Source organism: Tenrec ecaudatus, chromosome 10, assembly GCF_050624435.1.
Source record: "Tenrec ecaudatus isolate mTenEca1 chromosome 10, mTenEca1.hap1, whole genome shotgun sequence".
Classification (NCBI taxonomy): domain Eukaryota; kingdom Metazoa; phylum Chordata; class Mammalia; order Afrosoricida; family Tenrecidae; genus Tenrec; species Tenrec ecaudatus.
This window is the reverse complement of record NC_134539.1, coordinates 158,462,808-158,486,974: the sequence shown is the minus strand read 5'-3', so window position 1 is coordinate 158,486,974 and position 24,167 is coordinate 158,462,808. Positions and strand designations below refer to the sequence as shown.

Here is a 24,167-nt window from a genome sequence, read left to right as displayed (position 1 = left end):
ATGTGCCCTAGTTGGATGAAGTGTGCTCAGTTGTTGTTAGAAGCTTTATGTCTATCACCCTTGTAGTTGAGACAGTTTTAGTTTCAAGATGTACTAATTTTTAACCAAGAATCATGATGTGTATCTCACTGAGAGTAAAGAAATGTGATTATGTAACATCACGGTTTTGTGGTCTGAGAATTTCCTGATGAATGACCTCAGGCCATAAACTTTAAGCCAATAAAAAGAATATATAAGTTGAAGCTTTGCATGAATAAAATTGGAACAGTCACCGCAACCTTTGAGTCGCGTGGTTTGTCTCCCATGCACCGACGCCGTGACCCACCTTGAGGGACCCGCGGACCTTGCTGCAGCTGAACTGCGGCACAAGTCCCTTTCAACCCTACAGCGCGGGCAGCACTGCTCCTGTGGGTTTCCAAGTGAGTAACTCTTTTTTTAAAAACATTTACTGGGGGCTTGTACAACTCTTATCACAACCCACCCATCCATCCATTGTTTCAAGCACATTTGTACATTTGTTTCCATCATCATTTTCAAAACATTTCTTTCTACTTGAGCCCTTGGTATCAGCTTCTCATTTTTTCTTCCTCCCTCCCACCCTCACGAGCCCTTGATAATTTATAAATTATTAGTATATAGGAGCAGCAAGCCACCTCTTTCTCCTGCCGAGCAGCTGGGGGTCTTGAACTGCTGGTCTGTTAACAGCCCAATGGGGCATCATTGTGCCCCGGAGCTCCCCTATCTTTACCTGCTCTAAGACCCTGTCCAAGTCCCAGAAGGCTCTGCTGCACTTCAAACAATCCCGTTCACCGTGGACCGAGACAGAAGGCCTGGAGGTGGCCTTGCCTTCCTGGAGGTGGCACCCTTCCTATCGACCCCTCCCTCCACACAGCTGGGTGTGCGCCTGGGGTGGGGGTGGGGGGTCGTCAGTGCAGAGCGCGTAGGAACAAAGAGTATGCGCCTGTTCTTGAATATCTGGTTAAGAGCCTGTTTCCCCATAGCCTCAGTCAAGGCCTCTGCCGGTTTTCTGCAGGGTACTGATTTCCACGGAGATTTTGGTAAAGCCAGTGGGGTGCATTCCGACCATGCCACATCTGGTCCTATGGAGAGCTCCCCCCCACCCCACATTCTCACCTGTGGCCTAAAAAGCAGCCCCCACCCCTCGGGGCACGACCTGCCACTGTGCACACCATACAATCCTATCTTCAGGGGAGAAAGACCAGAATGGTGCTGGCAGAAGAGGCCTCTCTTGGGGCTACTTTTTCTTACTCTTTTTCAAATGGTCATGACTGACCACATTCCACTTTCTTCCTTTGGAGGGTGCTATGGATGGAACTGTGCCTCCAGAAAGGGTACTGGGACCCTAGACTCACCCCTGGGACCGCTGCCTCTTTGGAAATTGGGCTTTCTTTCCTTTCCGAACAGGTTGTATTCTTATAAAAAAGAAACGTCCCAGAGGATTTCAAAGAGCTTTCTGTGGGAAAATGGGATGAAAACATGGTGGACTTTGTCCATGATCTCTCTGAAGCCCCTGGTCCTAGAGACGAGTGAAACAGGAGCAAGTTCACAGCATTGGCGGGGGACTCACCTCTGTGTACCTCCAGTTCCCGCCCAGCCCCCACCCGGGGTCCCCACTGCTTCCTCTGCAGGAAGGCTCCTGTCACAGATACCTGTACGCGTGCTGGGCTCGCAGCAGCTTGAGGTGGCCCTCATAGGGAAACATGTCTTCGTACTCCATGAGAAGGGCGTTCGCACCCAGGGCACGGAACAGAGGGAAAACCTGGAGGCGACAGAACGGTGTTCTGAAACAGGGGCCCTCTGGACACCCAGGGACAAACACAGCTTGGGGACACTGTCCGCTCTAGTCTGGAGAGGATGCAGAAAGAGAGGGCCATCGACCCTATGACAGTGAGCGGCTGGTTGGTAGTCGCCTTGCTGTGTGAGTGCGTGTGGCGGTGGGCAGTTTCTCTAAGCCCTTTCTTGGATATCAGAAGCTTGAGCTTCAGTGAATTCAGCTCTTGGATATCATAATAGTTGGCTTGTGGCTTCTACATTTGAAGGCCAACAAGACTGGACATGAGCTTCTGGACTTACCTTTATTTTTCCTATTTGAAATCTGTTTCTCTCTTGTCTCCTGTCATGGAACGATCCGGATGAAATGTGCCATGCCAACCGGGTATCACTCCCTGTATGAGTTAGCGAGTCTTTTTTCCTGAGGCCCCAGTAGATTTTTTTCTTTCTTTCATGTTCTAAGTCTGAAATGTTTAGTAGAAGATACAATGGTGTATCATTCTAGAGAAAAATTCCCAGGTATGTGGCATGTCCTTTTAATACTTAAGATTCAAGAATTCTTTTATTTCAGGAAACTCTTCTCTATGGGAAGTCTCTTGGCATTATTTCTACACCATTGATGTAGTTCTCTTCTTTGCGGGACTTTTGAACCTCATGATCTTGTATGCACAGTGTCTCCTATCAAGAGGTGGAGTTGATGCCCCTCCTTTTGATCTAGGCTGGTAAAGATCTGCTTTATCGATAGTAGGTAGTAAAGTAACACATGCGGTGTGAGGCGGGAGGTCCCAGATCTTCAGACCTAAAGAAGTCTTACCCTTCGGCCCTTGCCTTCTTGCGATACTGCCTGCCCTGAGGCCACCATGTTGAAAAGAAGCTGTCAAACACAGAGCATGACCACTTGGGCATTAGGCATTTCCAGCTGCCAGGTGATTTGATTCCAACCACAGGCAGCAGCCGCCAAGCCAGAGCAGCCACAGAGACACAAGGTGGTCTGTGACACAGCAGCAGGGAACTGAAAAGGCGACTCCTGCTATAGCTAAGTTGGATCTTTTTTGCCAATCTTCGATAGCTAGCAATTTGTGAAAACGCTTAAAAATTTTCTTTATTCATGTTTGTTTCTTTTCTGATGATGATGTTCTCCATGCAGTCCCATGTGGCAGTGTGTTATATGCGGGAGTGCTAACCACAAGGCCAACGGTTCGAACCCACTGGAAGCACTTCAGGAGAAAGAGGACGTTTCTTGCTCCTGTAAAGATTTACAGCCTCACCAACTCAAAGGGGCAGTCCTCTCCCATAGAGGGTCACTAGGAGTCAGAACTGACTGGATGGAAGTAAGTTTGGGTTTGTAATTTATTCACTTTGGTACTTGTGGGCGCAGATTGTCTTAAGATGAATTCTGAGAAAGGAATACGTGCCAAAGTCTGTGAATGCAAAGATATTGGTGCTACATTCGCTGAACACAGAGACCAGGAGCAGAACGCTGCCCCGGGCTTCTGAGCAACAGAGTGCATTGATGGGGCAGTGTGAGTCTCCTTTTCTTCTCCAAGTAAGTCACGACCACCCGGCTAGGCAAGGCCCTTGGGAAAGAGGTGACAGCTCCTACCTACCCAGGGAGCTGGACACTGAAGGTCCTGCCTTCAATAAGATAAAACACTTTCTCCCCTGTCCCTGGGAGACTGCTGAGACACAGCATGCTCCAGGGACACTCCCCTCCAGGCTGTAGACAAACTGGCTGAAATATCATTGCTTCTTTGTCTGCCTGCAAACAAACTGTCACCAAATCCTGTGTGTGAGAACTTGTCATGGAATGCAGGACACGTGACAAGAACTGTGCATCAGTAACGTTCTGGGCCGTGGAGTCTGTGCTGCTCCAGCCCCCAAAGCCTCACCTCTGTTATCTTCTCTCTTATATCTCAATCTATCTTTCTCAATTGCAACTGAGCCCTTCTTGACCCTGGCTCAACTTGTTAGAGAGCTGCTTTCTCACGTCGGGTCTCTTTATTTTTTTACTGCTTGTAGTTTGGTTTTCATTTCTGGGGGAAATTTTTTTCTTTCGTCTACAATTGGTTCTTGAGTTCTACCAGCAATCTTTTCACACCTTCTTGCTGTCTATCACATTTTTACAATTTTTCTACTTCCAAGTTGTGCCCCCCACCCCGATAGTCTCCATCTTGTTCTTGATATGCTTGTCCTCATATGAAATGCTGCAGCACTGTGCCATGTGTTCTGCGGTTCTATGCTCCTGGTCACTGTCATTTTTATAATGTTATTTAGTTAAAAGACCCTTTTTCTTACATCTTTAACTGCAATCCTTTTCTCTATTCATTTTAAGATGACATATACATTTTCTTATGTTTCTAAGAACATGTTCGTATGTTTGGGCTAGAGATGGTCAGCCGCAGGGGTCCTTTTCTATTGTTATCACCAAGTGTTAGAAACCAGGGGCTGCGTGTTAGGTGCTGTTGATTTCCGACTCGGAGGGACCCGATGCACAGCAGGAGAAGACACTGCGCCGTCTCGCTATTGTTCTGTTTGAGCCCGTTGTTGCAGCCGCCATGTCGATCCATCTCGACAACCTTGCTCTTTTTCACTGACCCTCCACTTTACCAAGCCTGGTGCCCTTTTCTAGGGAACGGTGACATCTCGCCATCCTTGCTTCTACGTAGCGTTCTACTGTACTTCCTTCAAGGTGGTCTGTCGTTCTCCTGACAGTCCCTGGTGCTCTCCTATGTTGCGACGGCACCCGCACCATAATGCCCGTGCGTGCGTTCGTCTAACTTCCCTGCCTATGAGGCGATGAAAGCACATGGCTGTGGACAGGGGTACTTTCATCCTTACAGCGGCAGGCTGTGCAGATCTGTCCTGTGCAGTAGATCACCTGATGTCTTGATTGTTGCTTCCCTGAGCACTGATTGTGGATCCAAGCAAAATGAGATTCTTTTTTTTTAAGTCATTTTATCAGGGGCTTATGCAATTCTTATCATAATCCATCCATCCATCCATCCATTGTGTCAAGCACATTTGTACATTTGTTGCCATCATCATTCTCAGAACATTTGCTTTCTGCTTGAGCCCTTGGCATCAGCTCCTCATTTATCCCCCTCCCTCCCACAAAATGAGATTCTTGACAAGTGTTTCTCCATTAATCACGAGACCTGTTGGTCTAGTTGTGAGGATTCTTGGCTGTCTTGACATGGAGTGGTACTGTCTCCTGAAGGTGGTGTAGCTACAGCAATCTTTTATAGCTGTTCCCCCTGGATCCCTTCTCCGGTATCTGAAACGTCTCTCTCCTTCACTGAGTGTCGGTGCCCAGCTCCAGGTAGAGTCTCTCCCTAATCTCTTGTTCTCCATGTGGGGCTCTGGTATTTCCTTGAGCTCTGAGGCTTTGGGCCTTCTCAGCATGCTCTTGTGGGTCCTTGCATCCTCACCCTCAGTTGAGCCTGTGAAAACTTTCCTAGTCCCCTCATGAGAGGAAGTCTCTGCTTTCCAGGCTCTTCTGTACGTCCTGTGATCTCTGCACAAGTGGAATTCCCTTGCCTTTACCACCTCTTGCCCAGCTGCTAACCTCATGTGGGCGCCAGGCTGTCTGTCATGGGAATTCGTAAATTCATGCGGGGCAAGCCCAGCAAACGGGTTTCTCTCTTTCTCTCTGTCTTTTTCTTCTTCCCTTTCCCTTGTTACTCTGATTGCTCTGTTCTTTTTCATGAAGGAATTTGGGGGAATGAAGAATCGATGTGCCTGCTATCATCCTGCCCTACAGCTGTATTCTCTAGAATGCCTTCTTTCTTTCTTCTCTTGAAGCACGCCTTTCTACAGAATATTGTTCACAACTTTAAAGCCTGAACCCAAGGCAACAGGTGATTCTTGAGATTAAAGGGATCCTTACCTCCGAGAGGTATGAGACCTTTGGTGGTGCTCCTTTAAGGTCCAGATGGACTACCCGCATTGGGAACGGTGAGGAGCCTGCCATCTCGGTATTCTTGGTGAGCTTCGATTCCTCCTGCCTGGGCGCTGGTTCCTGGCAGAGACATTCAGAGTTACAAACCAGGGACACGGTTTTCCTTTATGCCCTTCTTCTCCCGTGGTCAGTTTCAGTTCACTTTGGTATCGTTAATGAGCAGAAACTCTATTTATAAAATAATGCATGAATGAAGGAGCTTTTCTCTATGAACACAAGCAGGGACTCTGCTCTTTGACTCTAACTCGCCCTGAGGCGGGAAGAGCATGGTTTTCTTCTAAGACAGCTACAACCCACAGCACAAAGGGCTGCAAAATAAATTCTCTGTCTTAAAAACCATCTTAAAATATGCAAATCTTGACAGTGAAAACAGTTTGATATAATTCTAAGCATTTTTTTTTTACAATTAGGCGGCTTATTAGGGGAGTTAATAGGTTAGGACACCTCAGAAGCGGCAAACAATAAAAATGTGATGTAATTGCTCTCCTCAGATCAGCAAACTGTAAGCGGGTTATTTTAAAAGCAGGCCCCATGCTATGATTTTTTTTTTTTGTAGATGGATTCTCAATTTCATTTTGGATAGCACAATTTGCACTTCCAGAGCAAAAGTCAGCTCCATTACATTGGGAGGTGGGGGGCTACACAATTTACTGTAGACCAGGGATCTGTTAGGACTTAAGATAAGACAATGATAATTTGAAAAAACAGCACACGACAAGTATAACAGAGCTGATGACAGTTTTCCTATTATACTGGAGGAAATATCTGGATGATAATGGAACAGCAGTGAAATCTTGTCCTCCCCCTTTGTATAATAAAAGCAGAAAGGATTATGTTGGGGAAAAACATAGAGTTACTTCAATAATTCACTCTACTCATTCTGTGTAAGGATGTTCCAATAGCCTTAGGGAATCCATAACACAGTAAATCAAAACCTTGTAATCTTCATGGAAGCCGGTCACCTGCCCTTTCGTCTGTTGAGCCACTGAGTGAGCATGAACTTTAGGATCGTTGTCCTGTGCAAGCTATTCATGCCACGGGGGGCTCTATAGAACGGTGGGTGTTTTGCTGCGTGGACGTGGGCTCCTGGCAACCCCACAGGACAGAGTGAAACTGCCCTAGGTTTTCCTAGGCCGAAGTCTTCACAGTAAGTGACCTTGTTCTTTCTCCTACAGAGCGGCTGGTGGCTTTGAACTGCCAACCATTTAGTGAGCACAGAGGATCGAAGCAGATTCACCTACCTTGACTTTTTATAAAGAAATGATGTGCAATTCCATCCCGGTGCGCGATTCTGAAGCAATCCCCTACTTTAACAGCTGGAGGAGTGTTTGAAATAATTACACTGAGAAGCCGAGCTGCTTTAAAAAAATAGTTTTAAAACTCTAGAACCTGAAGCTGTTTCTCAGGAGCAGATGCAGAAGCAGCAGCTCTGAGCTGCGGTCTGCAGTGGCCTGGGGCACCTCTGCACTGCGACCATGCACAGAACATACATCACTTACCTGCTAGGCACATCCAGATGGTTCCACTAACACACCTTCCTGTGTGTCTAAAGAAAAGGAAGCAGAGAGAAGTGGGTATTCAATCCCCGGATCCCGCCTGCGAGAGGGAAAGCCCAGTAAAATGATTTGGGTCCACTGCCCCTGCTTTGTCAGCGAAAGCAGCAGTTCGGCAGTTTCCGAGAGGCATCTGAGTTCTGCAGGTACAGGGTCGTTCTCTCACTCCCTCACTCGCCTCAGATTTCACCCTGCACTGCTGGACCAGTCCAGGCGACAGACCTCACGAAGACAACGAAGAGGCAAAAGGCCCGCCAAGTGCAGGGAAGCGTCCTCAGGTAGCTGAGGGGTGCGCACAGAGCGTTAGAGCATCGACCAGGAGGGGTCTGGGGGTCAGTGTGGCCGCGAAGTCTAGGCCAGTTCCGGGAGGTAGTCTGCAGCCACCGGCAGGCCCCGGGACAGTGCAGCTTCCCTCGGGTTAGACCCGTAGGCGCCCCGCCCCTCTCCCGGCCCCGCCCCACCGCTCGGCCGCCGATTGCTCGAGCCTGGTCGCCAGTCCACGCGCCGACGGCCGAGCAGGTCGCTCCAACTCCGCGGCCCCGCACCGCGCCGGCCTCGCGCCACCTCTCGCGGCGCTCAGTGCCCGAGTCCAGGACCCGGCCCGATGGCGCCCCAACGGAGGGGCGCGCCCAAGGCCCCTGAAGGCAGCAGCGGGGCGGTGGAGCGGCGGCGGCGGCCGAGCAGGTGGTGGGCAGCGGGGAGGGCGCAGGGCTGCTGCGGCGGGGGGCGGAGCCTGCTGGAAGGAGCGTGGTGGCTCAACGCGGTGGGCGTGGCAGCAAGGGTGTGGCCTACTAGGGAGAGGCGGGGCAGTGCCGCTCTGTGGGAGGGGCCTAAAGGGGCGTGGGAATCGTGTGGTTGGGCAGGGAGGGAAGGTAGGCATCTAGGTGGGCATAGCCTTGGTGGGAGGGGCGGCTCTATGGTGAGGCGGAGGAGATCTTGCCAGGACGGGCGAGGCGGAGCAGCCATGATGGGCGTGGTTACTAGGGGTGGGCGTGTTATACTCGGGAGGGGAGGGACCGAGGTGTGGCTCTGTCTGGTGGTCGTGGCCTCTGGGAGACCACCCCACTCGTCAGTAGTCCATTTGGTCCTCAGTCCTCCAGCTGTGGGTCAGCGTCGAGGTAAATTGGAGAAGGTGTGACTGGCCGACAGGGGAGGCTCTGAGCTAGTGGCTTGGATGGTCCCTTTTTTGGGGTATTCATACTCCAGAAAATCGTGGGTCCCCCTGTTTGGGTGTGGCTGCACGCTTCTTTCCTGGACCCCACCCTGCACCTGTGCCTCACCTACAGGGGTGACCCTTCTCTTTCCGTTTCACCTGCCCACAGCCAAGCCTACCCTTTCCTGTCTAGTCCACATGCCCTCCTGCTCAGTGGAGCAGTGGTCAGCTTTTGGCTCTGCTAGTTGCCAACCAGCTACCCCGGTGTGACCAGGAGGGTGCCTGCCTGAATTCATTGTCTCTGGAGAGGGGGCTACAGGAGAAGCCTTGGGCGAGGGGCCCCTGCAAGGACCAGAGAACTAGAGCTGAGACCGAAACCCGGGGAACCAGTAACCATATTCATTCTCCTCGCAGCACTGCTCCTGCCCAGCATGCATGTGTGCCCTGATCACACGTGGGTACTGAGTGTGTGTGCAAGGGCTGCTCCTACCTGTGCTGCTAGTGAGGACCAAGGGTCAGCACACCCAGGGGTGGCATCACATCTGTTCCTGTGTGCCCGCAGCACCAGGAAGGACCAGGCCCAGCAGGAGGCCCTGAGGAGAGGGCTGAAGACTTCTGTGCTAGGGACCTGCACCCTGCTGGCCGCATTCCTGCTCTGGAGCCACATGTGGGCCGATGATGGTGTCACGGACGTCCTGGCCCACCGCAGTGAGGTCCTGCTGGGCAGGTTCATAGAGGTGCCCTGCTCTGAGGACTATGACAGCCACCGCAGGTTCGAAGGTACAGTGCTGGTTGTCCCCTACCCCAGAGAGGAACGGCCTGACAAGTTAGGGCAAGGCAGTGCACTATAAGAGTGAGTGAGTGTGAGAGTGTGTGTGTGCTTGTGTGTTTCTCTGTGAATGTGAGGGGTACTTGTGTGTGAGTGTTGTGTTTCTGTGTGCCTATGTATTTGTGTCCTCATGCCTGTGTGTGTGTGCCTGTGTGTGTTTCTGGGCTGCTTTGTGCCTGTGTGAATGTGTCTGCACACATGTGGGCGTGTGTCTGTGCTCATGTGTGTCTGGGTGCTCGTATCTGTGTGTGTTTCCAAGTGCTCGTGCGCCTGTCTTTGTGTTTGCTTGTCTCTCGCATGTGTATGGATGTCAATGTGTGTGTGTGAATACATTTGTGTGTCTGGGTTGAGTGGTGGCCTTTTTCAACGTGGTCAACCCTTACTCCTCGCTGTCACCGCTAGATGGCACCCAGGTGTCCCAGAGGCCCAGGCCTAGACTGTCCAGTAACTTGGAAGAGGGCAGCGCTGACTACCAGGCCAGGTGACTTGCCGGGTTGTAGGTGTTCCAGGGTACCGTCCCTAGAGGCCCCAGGCCTGGGCCTGGCCACACTGCTGACTGTGCTCGCGGAGGACTGCATGACCACTGAAGGTCCATAGGCAGCTCTCCAGGGTGCTGAAGTCCGCTACCCAGTGTGGAAGCTGGTCTGAGCGCACTGGGCCACTCGCCCTGCAGGTCTCGACCCTCTCCCACTCTGCTGCGCTTCACTACCCGCTGCTGTTTGTCATTGGCACAAGTCCCCCATCTTCCCTTGCTTTAGGAGGAAGCGGCTGAGGTTTGTCTCCCAGCGGATCCGGGCTGTAGACAGCCCGGGCCATGAGTGTTTCCTCCGTGGTCTGGAAGGGACTGGTGCCCACCCCTCTTCCTGTGAGGGCTGGAGAAGAGGAGCGCGCATGCGAGGTGCGGCAGCCCCTGATGTTGCAGGACAGTATGACCCAGCGACGGCCCAGCCTGCTGCAGCCTATGATGGTTCAGCCCTGCCACCTGGTGTCCAGCTGGTGTCCCCAACCCGTGCAGCTGCAAGGGCCAGGGAAGTGCCAGCGCTCCCAGAGTGACTGCCTCTGTCGAGGGTGCCCCGCCAGGCAGTGTGCTCCATTGCACCTGGACTTCAGACAGAGCTTCTGAAAGGAGGGTTTGCTGGTAGCCCGTGTGCTCAGCCCACAGCAGCTCTTGGACCATGGATGGGGTCTGCCCACCCTGATGCTGCCCAGGACCCTCATGGCCAGGCCTCTGGGAGCTGGGCTCTGTTTGGGGGTGTCCCTCCAGCTTTGGGGCTGACCTGGTTCACCTGGCCTCGTCTCTCCCCAGGATGTACTCCCAGGAAGTGTGGCCGGGGTGTCTCGGACTTAGTCATCACCAGGGAGGAGGCGATGAGGGTTCGCAGGTAGCAAGACTCCATTATTTTGTCATTTTTAAATGAAATTTCCTCCATGTGTCTGGGGGTGGGGGGAAGGGTGTGTGTGTGTGTGAGTCTCGGTTTCCCGGAGTGGGACGGGCTGCTGCTCTGAGTGCTGGTTACAGAGAACATTCTAGAGGCTAGCCTCTCTCCATAAGCTCACGGCCCAAGCTTGCACCTCGTGGGCTACTGGGCTCCATGAACCGGAATGGGCGCCGAGAGGTCCAGGCACCACCAGCTGGCATGGCATGCTAACCAATGTGTGCCAGGACACAGTCCGTGCCCTATTGAGACTTCCTCTTTCTGCAGCATCGCCGAGAAGGGCTTGGCGCTGGGAGGATCGGACGGCGGGGTAAGTGTGTCTGCTTCCAGGTGGCTTTTGTTGGGGGAGTGGGCACGGGGACCAGGCACCGCCCCTGTGCCCCTCACCGCCCTTTCCCCAGCCAGGCCCTGGTGCCTAGCACCCTTTGGAGCTCCCTGGGATGGGCGTGTCCCTCTGCAAAGGCTGTGTTCTGCTGGTAGGGGCTAGCACAGTGTCTGGTCCAGGGTTCCTTTGTATTCATTACATTGGGATAGTGGTCTGGCGGGGGGGAGGGGGGGCCTAGTTGTTGAAGGGGGGGGGCGATCCAGTAGGCTGGGTGGTGTGGTGAACAGCCCAGGGTGCAATTGGAGGATACAATATGGGAGCCTCAGCCACAGAGAGCCCCCAAGCCTCAGGGGCCCTCGGCCATTTACAGGGAACTTCAGCCACAGGGCCTGCAGGCCCCACAGTCGGGGGCAGGGAGAAGGCTGTCCATCTTGTGCTCATGCTGCCTCCAAGACCCGTCCTGGTGGCATCCTGCTGTGACCCTGAGGATGGGGGCCGTCAAGTAGGGTGGGAGCTGCGGGAAGGTCCTGCTCTCGTCCCTTTGCTCGAGGGCTGGCTTCTGAACCACGGCTCCCGAGAGAGCCCGAGTTGGAAGACCTCTGGGGAGAGTGACGGCGGCCTTCCCCGGAATATTTCAGACTTGCTCCGTGGCTTGGTTTCTCCTCTGCGCACCACCTTCTCCCGAGTCTGAAAGACAGGCTCCCTCTTTTCTTCCCGCCCAGCTCCAGGGGGCTGCCCTTTACCTCCGCTTCCCTCAGGTCTTGGGCCGGCTCAGCCAAGGACACCCCTGGCCCAGTGACCACAGTGGATCCCAGGGTGTGTGCAGGGTGCCAGCCACTGTGCATGGCGGAAAGGAGAGCTGAGCTTCACTTGCTGGTGTGAGGAGGCAGCTGGCTGTAGACTGGTTGCCTCTTCCCGCATTGCTGAGGGCCCAGCCAGCTTCCAGAGAACCTTGCCTCTTTCCTGTGAAATGGGCTTCTCTGCCCATTGTTTGCTGTTGATTTTTTTATATTGCTTTTCAGTATTTCCTTGAGACTGCCCTCTGCTGGCTGCATGTGTTAAAACAGCTCCCCCATGGCCTGTCCTTAGGATGGCAGAAGTCCTCCCAGCTCAGTGGCCTTGGGTTGTTCTATTTACATCGTCTCAACAACATCAAGAAGACCATCACGGCGATCGAGTCGTGTCTGACTCACAGCAACCCTGGAGGACAGAGTCGAACTGTCCCTGTGGGTTTCCAAAAGTAAAACTCTTTAAAGGAGCAGGCAGCCTCATCTTTCTCCTGAGGTGCCCCTGGTGGTTTTGAACTGCTGAGCTTGCAGTTAGCAGCCAAATGTCTAAACCCACTGAGCCACGAGGGCCCCTAGGTCAGCGGTTCTCAACCTGTGGGTCGCCCGATTCATCACAGTAGCAAAATGACAGTGATGAAGTAGCAACGAAAATGATTTGATGGTTGGGGAGTGGTCCCCACCACATGAGACACTGGATGAAAGGGGTGGGTCATTAGCAAGGTTGAGAACCACCTATATCTTATGAAAGACATCCTTTACATTTTTAAAGCTTAGTTGGTTGATTGATTTTGTTTATTTTTCCTCCTTGAGCTGTGCATTTTAATGGGAAACACTGAAGTTTACTCAGTGAGTTATACAACGATGATGGGGAAATTGTACTGTCGGTGTGTGGCATTTACCTCGCTCGTGGATGTAGACCTGAATGAGACCACACACCTGTGCTTTCTGTTCACAGCACGATTATGAAGAGAGGGCCCCAATATTTACAAATCAAAACCCATTGGGTGGGGGGTGGGCCACCAGTGGAAAAGCTGAGCCAGCACACAGCTGCGCCCCCAGCACTGCCGTGGCACCACACGCGTGTGGTGGCTGAGCAGCTTAGCTCAGCCTCACCGACAGTAAGCTGGTGTTCTCAGGAAGCTCTTCTTCATTTTCCCGACACCTGGTTTCCGTGGAGAAGTGCAAAGACTTTGCTTCATATCCAAAATCATGAGGCGATTATCTTCATGTAGACTTTACACTTTTGGTAGTGTTGTGTATTGTGTAGGGATCCAGTTTCATTTTCCCGCCCGCTTTCCAACATTGTCCTTCCCCTTGTGTTTGTGCGTGGGGTTGACCTCCATGCCCTGTGCTAGTCTGCAGAGCCTCTTCCACCAGCCTCGACTACGCAGCCTGGCCTGCCTGGAAGTTCTAGGTCTGTGAGGCTTATCCCCACATCATGTCCTGTTATCCAGAATGCTTTGGGCTCTTCTAAGCCCTTTGCTCTTTCGTATGAAATTCATAATGAACTGTGAACCCCACAGAGCACCCCATTAGCATTTCATTGGAATTGTACCACTGCTGTTGGTCAACCTGGGAGACACGCACAGTCACAGCCGGACCCTCCTTTCGGATCTGAGTGGACTTGGTGGTGGTGAGCAGTCACGTGATCCACTTCTTCCATCTAGAGTGCTGGGAGACGTGTGACACAGAAGGGCCTTATCAGGTCACTGGCCTCCCCTATCGCCTGTTTGCTCTGAGCTTGTATCTGATGCACATGGAAGGGGGGGACTAAGGCTGCAGGAAAGGGCAGAGGCCCGTCCATAGATGGTGGCAGGGACCTGACTCACTTCTGTTGAGACAGGTGACAGAGTTCCGTCAGTAGACAGAAGCAGGGCAGTGGCAGGGACCAGGTTGCTACCAAGGTGCTGCTGTGTACCTCCTGGCACCTCTCTTTCAGGCCTCCATTCTGGACCTGCATTCTGGGGCCCTGTCTGTGGGGAAGCACTTCGTGAACCTGTACAGGTGAGAGCCAGGCTGCTTGTCCTCGCACCTGCCACAGGTGGGTTCCACACAAACTGCCCTAACAGGAGGGAGAGCTGAGTCCTGGGCTGGGAGCCTGCGGTGAGCCTGCTCATACCCACGAGAGAAACAGGAGCCTGCAGGGGGTGGGTAGTTGGGGGTCTGTCACTCTCACCAGGTACCACTGACCATCAGGGGTAGAGTGGGGTGGCAGGGTTGTCCCCAAGCTGTCAGCCACCTCTCTCCTTTCCTCCTTCCTCACCCTGGCCCCCACCTTCCTTCCATTTTCTTAAGGTGGAAATGAAGTAGCTGTCAGATAAAAAGGACAAGCTGACTCAGGGATTTACGTGGCTAACTAGAGGAAAGACTAAATTTGGGGCAAATAAGGAAAAGTGACTGGTGATTTTGGTTAAGACTTTGACTTTTTCACAGGTACTTTGGGGATAAAATACAAACAGTCTTCTCGGAAGAGGACTTCCAGCTGTACCGGTGAGAGGCTGGGCTGAGTTGACTGGAGTGGGTGGGCAGCTGGGTTATCAGAGACCCCTTGAGTTCATGAACCTGTGGTGACGAGGCTGAGCCTCCGTCCAGTGAGGTCTGAGGCCACACTGGTGTCCCGAGCTTCAAACTGACGGTCCCTCCTGTGGCCTTCAGGGCAGGAAGGCCTGCTCCAGTGAGGCAGCTCCGTCCGTGAACATGGCCGTTAAAGTACCTGGCTGGAGGGTCCTGTCGGGGTTCCGGCGCTGGGCCAAGCAGGCTCACCCACAGAGCTCCCACGGCCGAGCTACGTACGCTTCAAGCATGAGGCTGAGGCCCCAACTCAGTGGGAGGGACGGTGCAGGAAAGGCTTGCCCTACGCCCCCAGCCATCTCACCAAAGCAACCACACTCTAATGCCATGCAGGGAGTGGGTACTGATGCCCAGCTCCACTGTGAGTGTGTGTGCCCGGGCCCTATGTGTCGCTGCCCATGAGTGTCTCCGTGTGTCTGTGTGTGTGCATTTCTGTGGGCATTTTTGTCTGTGTGCACGTTTGTCTTTTGTGAAATATGGATGTGTCTCTGTGCGTTTGTGTTGACTAAAGAAATTCGTAGACACCCATGTGTATAAGAAAGAGCTTTATATAAAGAGTAATTGTATGTTATGAAAACATCCCAGTCCAGTCCAGATCAAGTCCATCTAAGTCCGATAGTATCCCGTATGTCCCATACCAGTCTATATAAATTCCTCTTCAGACTCAGGCAACACATGCAATGACACTGAATGCAGAAAGATCACAGGCCAGTGGGTAGAAAATCTTGTGGATTCAGTGGCCGTGGAAACATCTCATGCTGGTGTGGGTCTCCACATGGCTCCTCCAGCTCCAGAGCTCTGCTCCATCAGCGTAGCTCCATGAGGTCATCAAGCTGCGACCTGATTGACAGGCTAGACTCCACCCCTTCACATTGATAGTAGATTATGTAACTGCCACAGTGTCTGAGTGTGCGTGAGGGTATCTGTGTGTGTGACTGTGTAAGTGTTGCTGTGTCTGAGTGTGTCTGCGTTAGCATGTCTCTGTTTGAAGATGTGTCTCTGTGTGAGTGATTGTGTATTGATGTTTGTCTATGCATGAGTGACTGTGTGTCTGAGGAGGTGTGTGTAAGTGATTGTGTATCTATGCGTGTCTAAGAGTGTCTATGCATGAGTGACTGTGTGTTTGTGTCGGGGGGTGTCTCTGTGAGTGACTGTGCTCCTGAGTGTATATGTGAGCGTGAGTGTATATGTGAGTGTGTGTGAATTTGGTCCCCCGTGTGGTCCTGGGCTTGCCAGTCAAACACAGAACATCCTCTCCTCACAAGGCCCTGGTGTTGCCTTTTGTACCCCCTCACCGGCCCTCCCCACCTGACCCGACCCTAACTGCCTGGGTCATTTTAACCTCACACCTCATTGCCTGGAGATACAGCTACAGCTGATATCGCCCCTTATCAAGTTTCCAAGGAACCGGATTTGGCCTCTGAACCCAGGTTACTGGCCCAGCAAGGAGGCAGCCAAGGGGTTTGAGGAGCTCTTGGCCGGCCTTGCTCTCTCCTGTGGCTGTGCCCCAAACACCTCTGGGGCTCTCAATTGACAGGCCTCTGGGGACGGGCGCGCGCACACACACGCAGCACTCAGTCAGTCTCTGGCTCTGCAGAGGAGGTCCTTTCTCTGCAGCTTGTTTCCCCTCATGACTTCCCTCTCTGTCTGATCCTGCCTCATTAGCATAACAAAAGGCACCCCATTCCGCTTCTGACCCCTGGTACCAAGGTTAGGGCTTAGAGCTCGGATTCTGAGGGGACATAACAGCCCGGAGGCAGGGCCCAATGGTTCCGACCAGCAGTGGCACAGGTGACACCAGGCTCGCTCCGGGGGAGTTCACCCTGATTGCCCTGAGCATCTCTGCAGCGAGTGGCTGAGGGGCAGTGTGGAGACACAGCCTGCTTTCCTTGTGGCAGAATGGCTCAGGGCCACCCGTGTGATGTGGATGGTCAGGAGGTCCCAGCCATTCTGTGTGCTGCTGGGTGTTGAAGTCCTAGAACTGAGGGGGTCTGAAACCCTGGATGGAGACCCCGAGGGCTTGCAGCGGATGGGAGGAAGGAGAGGAGCCAGACAGCCCTGCGCTCTGGATCATCTTTCTGGCTGACACAGAGCCCCGGACAGGTGCCTTGTGAATGGGGACTGCCCCCACCCCCCACCCCCACCCCGTGAAAGCCACTGAAAAATGAGACTGGGATGCCGCGGCTCAGAGAGGACCAGACACCGCCAGTCTCACCAGAATGGCAGCTCTGCCGGCGCAGGTGCAGCGTGCACACCTAGACGGCCCCTGGCAATCCCTGAGGAAAAGTGGGAAGGAAGCCTTCAACCAGAGGCTCTCGCAGGAAACATTAGAAGGGATTGAGACAGCGCAAATGGACCGTCAGAGTGTCTGTAAGGCTATGGAGATAATTTGAGGTCACCACCTCATCTGGCCTCGATGTGACCTCTCTCACAGTTAGAAGCACGCTCCCCTGTGCATTGTCGCTGCAGAACCTGCCGTGGGTGAAATCAGGAAGCCGCTTTCAGGCTTTGTTGGAAGGAGCCAACCGTTTCCCAGGGTGGGATTCCTGGGATTTACTATAAATGTAAAATCCATGCCTTCAGTGACCTCTTGGGATTGGAAGGAATGCAGGGACAGTCGCCGTGTTCTGCTTCCATTCATGAAGCATCCATCTGCTCTCTGACCTTCAGTATCTGATAGTGCTTCCTGTTGGTGGTGAAGTGTTCAGCATCGGTCAGTGCGGAGTGGAGCACGACTCAACGCCATGAAGACCCACACCCTCACGACTGCAGCAGCATGGCACAGAATGACTGGCGATGTCAAGGATTTGTCAGACTGAATCGACTGTGGTCCCGGGAGTAGCCGTCAGGAGGTCACGCGGCGCCTTGCATTGGGCAGCCTCTCTTTAAAGTGTTGAGAGGCAGGGCGGTTGCTGTGAGAACGAAGGTGCCAGGGTGCTTGCAGTCACCTCATGTGCACGTGACAGTCGGACACCGAATAAGGAAGAGCGAAGAAGAGCCGATGGATTTGACTTGTGCTGGAGAAGACTGTTGACAGTACTCCGGGCTGCTAAAAGGACAGTCTGTCTTGTTAGAAGTGCGGCCAGAGCGCTCCCTGGAGGCAAGGGTGGATAGACTTCTTCTCACAGACTCTGGATTTGTCGGGAGAGACTAGTCTCTGGAGAAGGACATCCTGTTTGGTCAAGCGGGGGGAACAAGAGAAATGCCCTTGGTGAGATGGACAGACCCGTGGCTGCTACCACGGGCTGGAGCACAGGAGCGATTGTGAGGACGGCGCTGGGCCGGCAGTGTTCCACTCTTGTGCTTAGGGTCGCTGTGGATTGGAACTGATTGTAGGTCAGGGCCTTGAACTGGTTCTTCCCAGTTCAGATGTGGCCAACCAAGCAACGTCAGAACGAACTCAGATTTATAAAATGTGGGTGAACCAGAACCCTAGTTGTAACAAGAAGAATCACAAGCTGGCACCCTGCTGGGTAGAAACTCAGCCTCCGTTTTTGAAGACAAGGGCAGCGTGGGTGCCGTACAGCCACCACACTTCTCGATTGGCACAGTCGCAGCAGTGGCGCCAGGATCAAAGACGGCAGCAGCACTGCCGCTGAGAATGTTTGTGTGGCACTCCCAGTGCTGGCAGGGACCCGCCTCCTGCTCCAGGGCTTTCCCCTGCACTGGTTCCTGGGCATTCCCACTGATGCTTCAGCTTTGGGGTTCAGCTCTGGTTTTGCTCCATTGGCCATGACTGAACTGTTTGGGACTGTTGAGTCCTGATGTAGGTGGGTAAGTACACGGGTAGATAAAAGCTTGTGTGCCTATGTGTGTGGGCATGCATGTATGCAAACATGTCTGTGTGTATGCACATCAGGTATGCTACGTGTCCTTAGGTGCAGGTAAGCTCAGCCAATGCTTGCTTTGTTTGTCATTATCCCTACAAGTGGCCATCGGACTTCTGGTTTGGCATCTGACATTCCGTCTGAGGATGTGTGTGCATATGTGTATGGATGTGTATGTGTGTATATCTGTACCCGCACATATATACACACGAACACGTGCAGTTTGCACGTATGCACACACGTGCATGTGCACCTGCGCGCACACGGGTGTATGCATGTACATGAAAGGATATGTGTGAGTACATATGTGTACGTGTGTGCACGTGTGTTCATCTGCTTAAGATTGTGTACATATGTTTGTGACTGCATGTGTGTGGGAATATGTGTGTATATGTGTAAATGTGTTCACATAGGTACACATGCATATGTAGGAGGAGACACATTACATGTGCATATATTTCTGTACATAGGTGTGCACTGCACATGTATAGGAATGTATACATGCACACATGTGTACACATGTTTAGGTGTTTGTGTGTGTGAATGTGGGGGGGCCCATGGGTTGCGTTCCTCTTCACCTTCCTGACTTCCTGTTTGTCCTGTGTGGCCCAGTGGAGCCCTGTGAGACGTGGTGGGGTCTGTCTGCACCACAGTGTTGCCCCAGGTGACGCAGGTGTCTCTGGATGGCAGGGATGTGCGGCAGAAAGTGCAGCTCGCCATCGCGGAAGCCTTTGGCATCAGCGCATCCTCACTGTACCTGACGAAGCCCACCTTCTTCTCCCGGATCAACAGCACCGAGGCCCAGACGGCGCACGACGAGTACTGGCATGCCCACGTCGACAAGGTGGGGAGCTGCCCAGTCCCTGTGTGTGTGTGCATGGGGTGGGGCAGCCGCAGCCGTCGAGAGGGGGTGCCCCGATGTGGTCAGACAACACGGACGTGGTAGAAGGGGCATCTCTGTTTGCTGCGGTTGGGACCGAGCGACGTGAGACCCCGCGAGCACCCCAGTGCTGTTGGGTGCTGGTGCACTTTACTGTGAGTCTCATGGGTGTGAGTACGTAATCCACTCTGCGGGCTCCTCTGCCGCAGACAGCGAGGAACTCTTCAGGCCGGAGGTGGACTCCGCCTGGGCCTCACCGTCCAGCTGTAAAGTGATGGGTGACCCCGGGCACCAGGTCCCTCTAGAGCAGTGGCTCTCAACCTTGCCAATGCCGTGACCCTTTCATCTAGCTCCTCGTGTTGTGGTGAGGCCCCCAACCATAAACTTATTTTCGTTGCTACTTCATGACTGTCATTTTGCTACTGTTATGAATTGGGCGACGCCTGTGAAAGGGTTGTTGGACCCCCAAAGGAGTCACAACCCACAGGTCGAGAACCGCTGCTTTAGAACAATCCACAAAGGAGGACAGAGGAAGGCGTCTGCCGAGGGAGGAAAGGAGGAGAGGAGACGGGAAACCCCGGGGGCAGGCGTGGGAAGAGACTGGGACCCTTCCCCGGTGGGGACTGGTCAGTGGCAGGAGTCTAAGTGTGTGCTGTGGAATGGAGGACCCGTATGCGTGGGTGACCTTCCACCCCCTGCCCTGGGCCAGGAACCCCTCCCACCTGGCTCACTGCTTTCGCCCTTCCATTTCTTCACGGTGGGGACTGAGGCCTGGAGATGGAGTGGTCATTCATTGCGGGGAACCACGTAGGGAGGAAGGACAGTGGCTCTCTTCCTGTCAGCAAGATAAGGACCCTCGTGGAAACTGAGGCCTGAGCATGGGGCTCTGAGCCCAGAGGCCACTGTCAGAACCCAGTGCTGAGGAACAGAGAAGAGGCCACTGCCCCCACACAGATCGACAGTTCTCATCTGTCCTCTGGGCCTGCTACGTGTGTGGTGTCACGTGAAACGTGACACCGTGACAGCTTCCCTCGGGAGACAGCGTGGACTCGCCCTTTCCACACTTCCCCTTGCTGGACGTTCCGTGTGGATATGCAACGCCTGGCCCGTGTAATGGCCCGTGGGTGGTGGCGACCTCGGAGATGTAGCCCGAGTGGACATCTTGTCTCCTTGGCCTGAGTGTGCATGTGGGCAGGGCGCGTGGCCCTGCAGGGCGTGGGAGGCCTCATGTTTGGGGACGTTTTGCACCCTAGCCTCCAGAAAGCACCAGCTCAAGGCTGGGAGACCCTGTCCTTGCATGGAGAGCGGCAGTTCTCCGGGCACATCGTTGGGGTCTGATTCACCCCTCTCGGCTCCCCAGGTGACCTACGGGTCCTTCGACTACACCTCACTGCTCTACCTGTCCGACTACCTGGAAGACTTTGGCGGGGGACGATTTGTGTTCATGGAGGAGGGGGCCAACAAAACAGTGGAGCCCAGAGCTGGTAGGATATGGGGGGCAGTGGTAGGTATGAGGGGAGGGGCTTGGCATGAAGCTGGGACTGGGTGTGGGAGGCAGGGCTGAGTGTGATGAGCCAGCTGGGGCGTAAGAGAGGAGCTAGAGTGTAAAGGGTGGGACTGAGTGTGAAAGGGGGAGCTGGGTGTAAAGGGTGGGACTGAGTGTGAGGGGGGAGGCTGAGTGTAAAGGATGGGACAGATGTGAGGGGGCTGGGGTGCGTAGGGTGCATTCCGTCCCTTCACCGCGAGACCATGCGTGACCCTAGGATGGGCTCTGGGTCAAGGCGTGTCCTTGGGAATGGTGTTCAGGACCCGATCCAGGCACCCCAGTTTGGAAGTAGGTACACTGCTGGTGTGAACAGTTCATGTGGGGCTGTCCTGGGGGAGGGTGGGTCCTGATCTGTTCGGACTGATGTCCTCACAGAGGGGAGCGGAGACATGGCACCCGGGGCACACAGTGCTTCCTGGATGGGTGACTCCCAGCACACACACCATCCTGTAGCTGCCTGCTCGGGGCCTTCACTGGTGCTCCACGTCTGGCTTCCAGCAGCAGACACAGCAGTGAGAAGGGCGACCCGTGGCGGGCGCTCTCATGCCAGGCCGCAGGAGGGCCCCGTGGGGCTGGTGGCCCAAGAGGAGGCGACCCAGAGAGCTGAGACACGGGCAGTGTTGGTGGTCAACTTGCCACCTTGGCTGCTGCTTTAAGCAGCGGCCTCTGGCAGTGAGCGCGGGGGCCCTGGGAGGGCAGCGGCTGCCTTCACAGAGGTGGATGGGCAGCACCGGGCAGATGGCAGGGGAGGCGGAGGCCTGGCTTTGTCTGTTGGGGCTGTTACTGCCGTTGTTGGAGGTGTCGTCAAGTGGGTGCTGACTCACCGCGACCCTCGACCTTGTGCGACAGACTGAAACACCCCTCTCCCTCTGTTTCCCCCCCGCCCCGCCCTGCACAGCCTCACAGTCACCCTTATGGGTCCATCCTTGTCGCCCAGGGCCTTGCTCTTTGTCCCCGCCTTCCTACTTTCCCAAGCGTGATGTCCTTCTGCGGGGACAGGACCGCTCTCTCCTGATACTGGGTCCACCTCTCACTGCCATCACGACCCTGTAGGGGGTGGTAGAACTTCCCCTGTGGTGTTCCGAAACTGTAACTCTCTATGGGAGTAGAAAGCCCCATCTTTCTTCTGCAGAGCGGCTGGTGGTTTTGAACTGCTGACCTTGTAGATCGCAGTCCAATGCATCACCATGACTCCACCAGGTCCAAAGGGGCTGACATGCTGGTATTTGCCTCGCCAGGCAAATACCGGTGCTGGCCACTGGCCATGGGCCCAGTGGTGACCATTTCTTCATGGCTCACATCCCTCCTGTCCACCTGTCAGTCCCTAAGTAGCTACAGAAGCACATCCAGACTCCGTGCTGGCTCACCGAGGGCCCCGGTAAAGCTGGCACCGCCTGTTGGTTACAAGTTATCCATGGGGTTGGAGAGTGTCCATTCGGGCCTGACAAGGCGAGACCCAGCTACGCAAATTGTGCCATCAGCTGTCTCCGTGCTGCATGCAGAGCTAGGCCCTGTGGCTCCAGACAGGTGGCTTGAGATGCCAGGGTGTGTTGGGGTATCAGGTCCAGATGTGGGTTTGTAACACATTTGCTCATGGGGACTTGGCTGGCACTCCCACCAAGGGTGAGCTGTCATGAGGAGGGGTCCAAGGTGTGGGCAGTGGGGACAAGACACCTGGCCTCAACTTGGGCGCCTCAGGATGCCTGCTCTGCACAGATGTTGGCAGACACCGTTCCCAGGCCTGGGGGTCAGTGCACAGGTGTCCCCTAGACATGTCGGTGCTTCAGCTATGGCCCAGCTGGTCTGGGCACTGCCCCTCCAGAGAGACACAAAGAAGAGGACAGATGGATTTGTGGCCCATGTCTCCACACTGCTCCCTGTCAGTCACTGTGGAATTTATTAGGATTCTCGCTCTACAAGAATGTGGTGTCAGAACTGAGCAGTTCCTGACTTGGCCCAGGCATGGACAACTGGCTTCTCTGGTGGACAGTCCAGGAGCTGGTGCTAGCCTCAGAATTCATGTCTGAGGCTCAGCATGCTCGGGCTCCTGTCCCAAGCCTGCTCCTCTTCTGGAGAGAGTTGCCATCCCCCTGAGCAGCTGGGCCAGGGCCTGAGGGTCCATGAACCTGCGCAGGGGTTTGGTGTGAGCCGCTATGAAGATAGCTGTCTGTGAGTACCTCCTTTCTCCCGGGAAGCCCCTGAGTAGATGTGCTGGCTCAGGTGGCAGGTGTGACCTTCGGTGACTCAATAGCACGCAGCCGTGGGCAGGGTGCTTGTGCCTGGGCCTCAGCAGGGCACCCAGACTCGGCAGTCTGCTTGTCAGCCTGGCCCCCAGCTCCGGGCTCTCAGCACTCACAGGGTGAGAGCCTGCCTGGTGGTCAGGGACGTTCGTCCCTTCCCCGGTGCCAGGACCCGAGGAGCCGGGCTCTGCCCCACTGCCAAGAGCCCTGGCTATCGGCTCCTGCTGGGCAGGCTAGTCTGGGTCCTGGATTCATTCAGTGTTTCAGGCTGGGTTGAAGCAGGAAGAGACCGAGCACATTTTTTCAGCCGTAGAAAGTAATAGGAAAGAAAGAAAGGAAGTCAGACGGACCCATGTTACCCATGGAGAGAAGCATTGCGTGCAGTCTGGAGACGCTTGCCGGCCCAGCGAGGCGGCACATTGGCTGTGTTCCCAGGTGTCCTGGGCCTGCCTTCAGAGATAGCCAGTCAGACCCACAAGCCAGCTAAGCTCAGTTCACACCTGCATGGTCTGCTAGGTGGACTTCCAGCCTTTTTAGGGGCCCAGAGCCAGCGTCCGAGCTTGGAGGGCCCAGCTCTGAGTGGCAGGTTGGGCGGGCGGGAGGCACATGGCAGCAGGGGGAACCAGTCTGCTGGGGCCAGTGTTTACTCAGACCACCATACGTAGTGGGACCCGGGGAGCATGTAAACAAGCAAAGGCTGACCCCCTGGCCCTCTTCAGACGGAGGGCGGAGGGTCCCCTGCTCCTCTTGTAGGAGCTTCCCTTCTCCCCTTCCCTCCCCACGTCTCCCCTGGACGGTGGGCCCTGTCTGTCCTGGCTGTGGCACCCCTGTCACCCTCCAACACGATTGGGAATGAGGGTCCTAAGAGAACAAACCTGGGACCAGAAGGGCATCTCCGCACAAGGCCACGTGCATGGGGACTCTGGGGTGGGACCGCGGGGCACAGGTCTCCATGCCGCTCCCTCCCTCTCTCAGGCCGGGTCTCCTTCTTCACCTCGGGGTCCGAGAACCTGCACAGGGTGGAGAAGGTCCGCTGGGGCACCCGCTACGCCATCACCATCGCCTTCACCTGCAATCCCGACCACGGCATCGCCGACCCCGCCTTCACGTAGCTGCAGCTGGACACCCACACCGCGTCATCCCCGCCCCTAGGACAGCTGTCTCCCCCACTCCCACTCCCACCCCTCACAGAGTGCCTACGGAGCTGCTGCAGTTGGCTTTGTCGATGTTTTCCTGTCTCTCGCCTGTGAGTAAATTCGGGGAGTCACCA

At 54.5% G+C, this 24,167-nt stretch overlaps 2 protein-coding genes across 5 annotated transcripts in view; one reads left to right on the top strand and one right to left on the bottom strand.

Moving 5' to 3' along the window:
• HEXD (hexosaminidase D) overlaps positions 1 to 8,033 on the bottom strand; it is a 14,752-nt gene extending 6,719 nt beyond the window's left edge. Inside the window, exons 1-4 of one of the 4 annotated variants that reach the window (XM_075562423.1) lie at positions 7,481 to 8,033; positions 7,249 to 7,295; positions 5,678 to 5,809; positions 1,671 to 1,780 (exon numbers count right to left, since the gene is read on the bottom strand). In XM_075562423.1, coding sequence (XP_075418538.1) covers positions 1,671 to 1,780; positions 5,678 to 5,761 — 194 coding nt within the window. In that variant the 5' untranslated portion in view covers positions 5,762 to 5,809; positions 7,249 to 7,295; positions 7,481 to 8,033. Of the gene's footprint in view, positions 1 to 1,670; positions 1,781 to 5,677; positions 5,810 to 7,248 lie in introns of all 4 variants that reach the window. The other 3 variants (XM_075562424.1, XM_075562422.1, XM_075562425.1) reach the window with 3 other exon arrangements.
• OGFOD3 (2-oxoglutarate and iron dependent oxygenase domain containing 3) lies at positions 7,814 to 24,167 on the top strand. Its single transcript, XM_075562426.1, has 9 exons — positions 7,814 to 7,986; positions 9,018 to 9,235; positions 10,591 to 10,666; positions 10,988 to 11,030; positions 13,773 to 13,837; positions 14,267 to 14,323; positions 18,922 to 19,075; positions 20,472 to 20,595; positions 23,873 to 24,167. The coding sequence occupies exons 1-9, from the start codon at positions 7,907 to 7,909 to the stop codon at positions 24,007 to 24,009; spliced, it is 954 nt and encodes a 317-aa protein (XP_075418541.1). The 5' UTR covers positions 7,814 to 7,906; the 3' UTR covers positions 24,010 to 24,167.

Bases quoted from the DNA above. Each gene is read 5' to 3' on its own strand.
- OGFOD3 (XM_075562426.1), top strand. From the start codon at position 7,907: ATGGCGCCCCAACGGAGGGGCGCGCCCAAGGCCCCTGAAGGCAGCAGC. The intron at 13,838-14,266 runs GTGAGAGCCAGG...ACTTTTTCACAG, and splicing joins CACTTCGTGAACCTGTACAG to GTACTTTGGGGATAAAATAC. The intron at 14,324-18,921 runs GTGAGAGGCTGG...TCTGGATGGCAG, and splicing joins GAGGACTTCCAGCTGTACCG to GGATGTGCGGCAGAAAGTGC.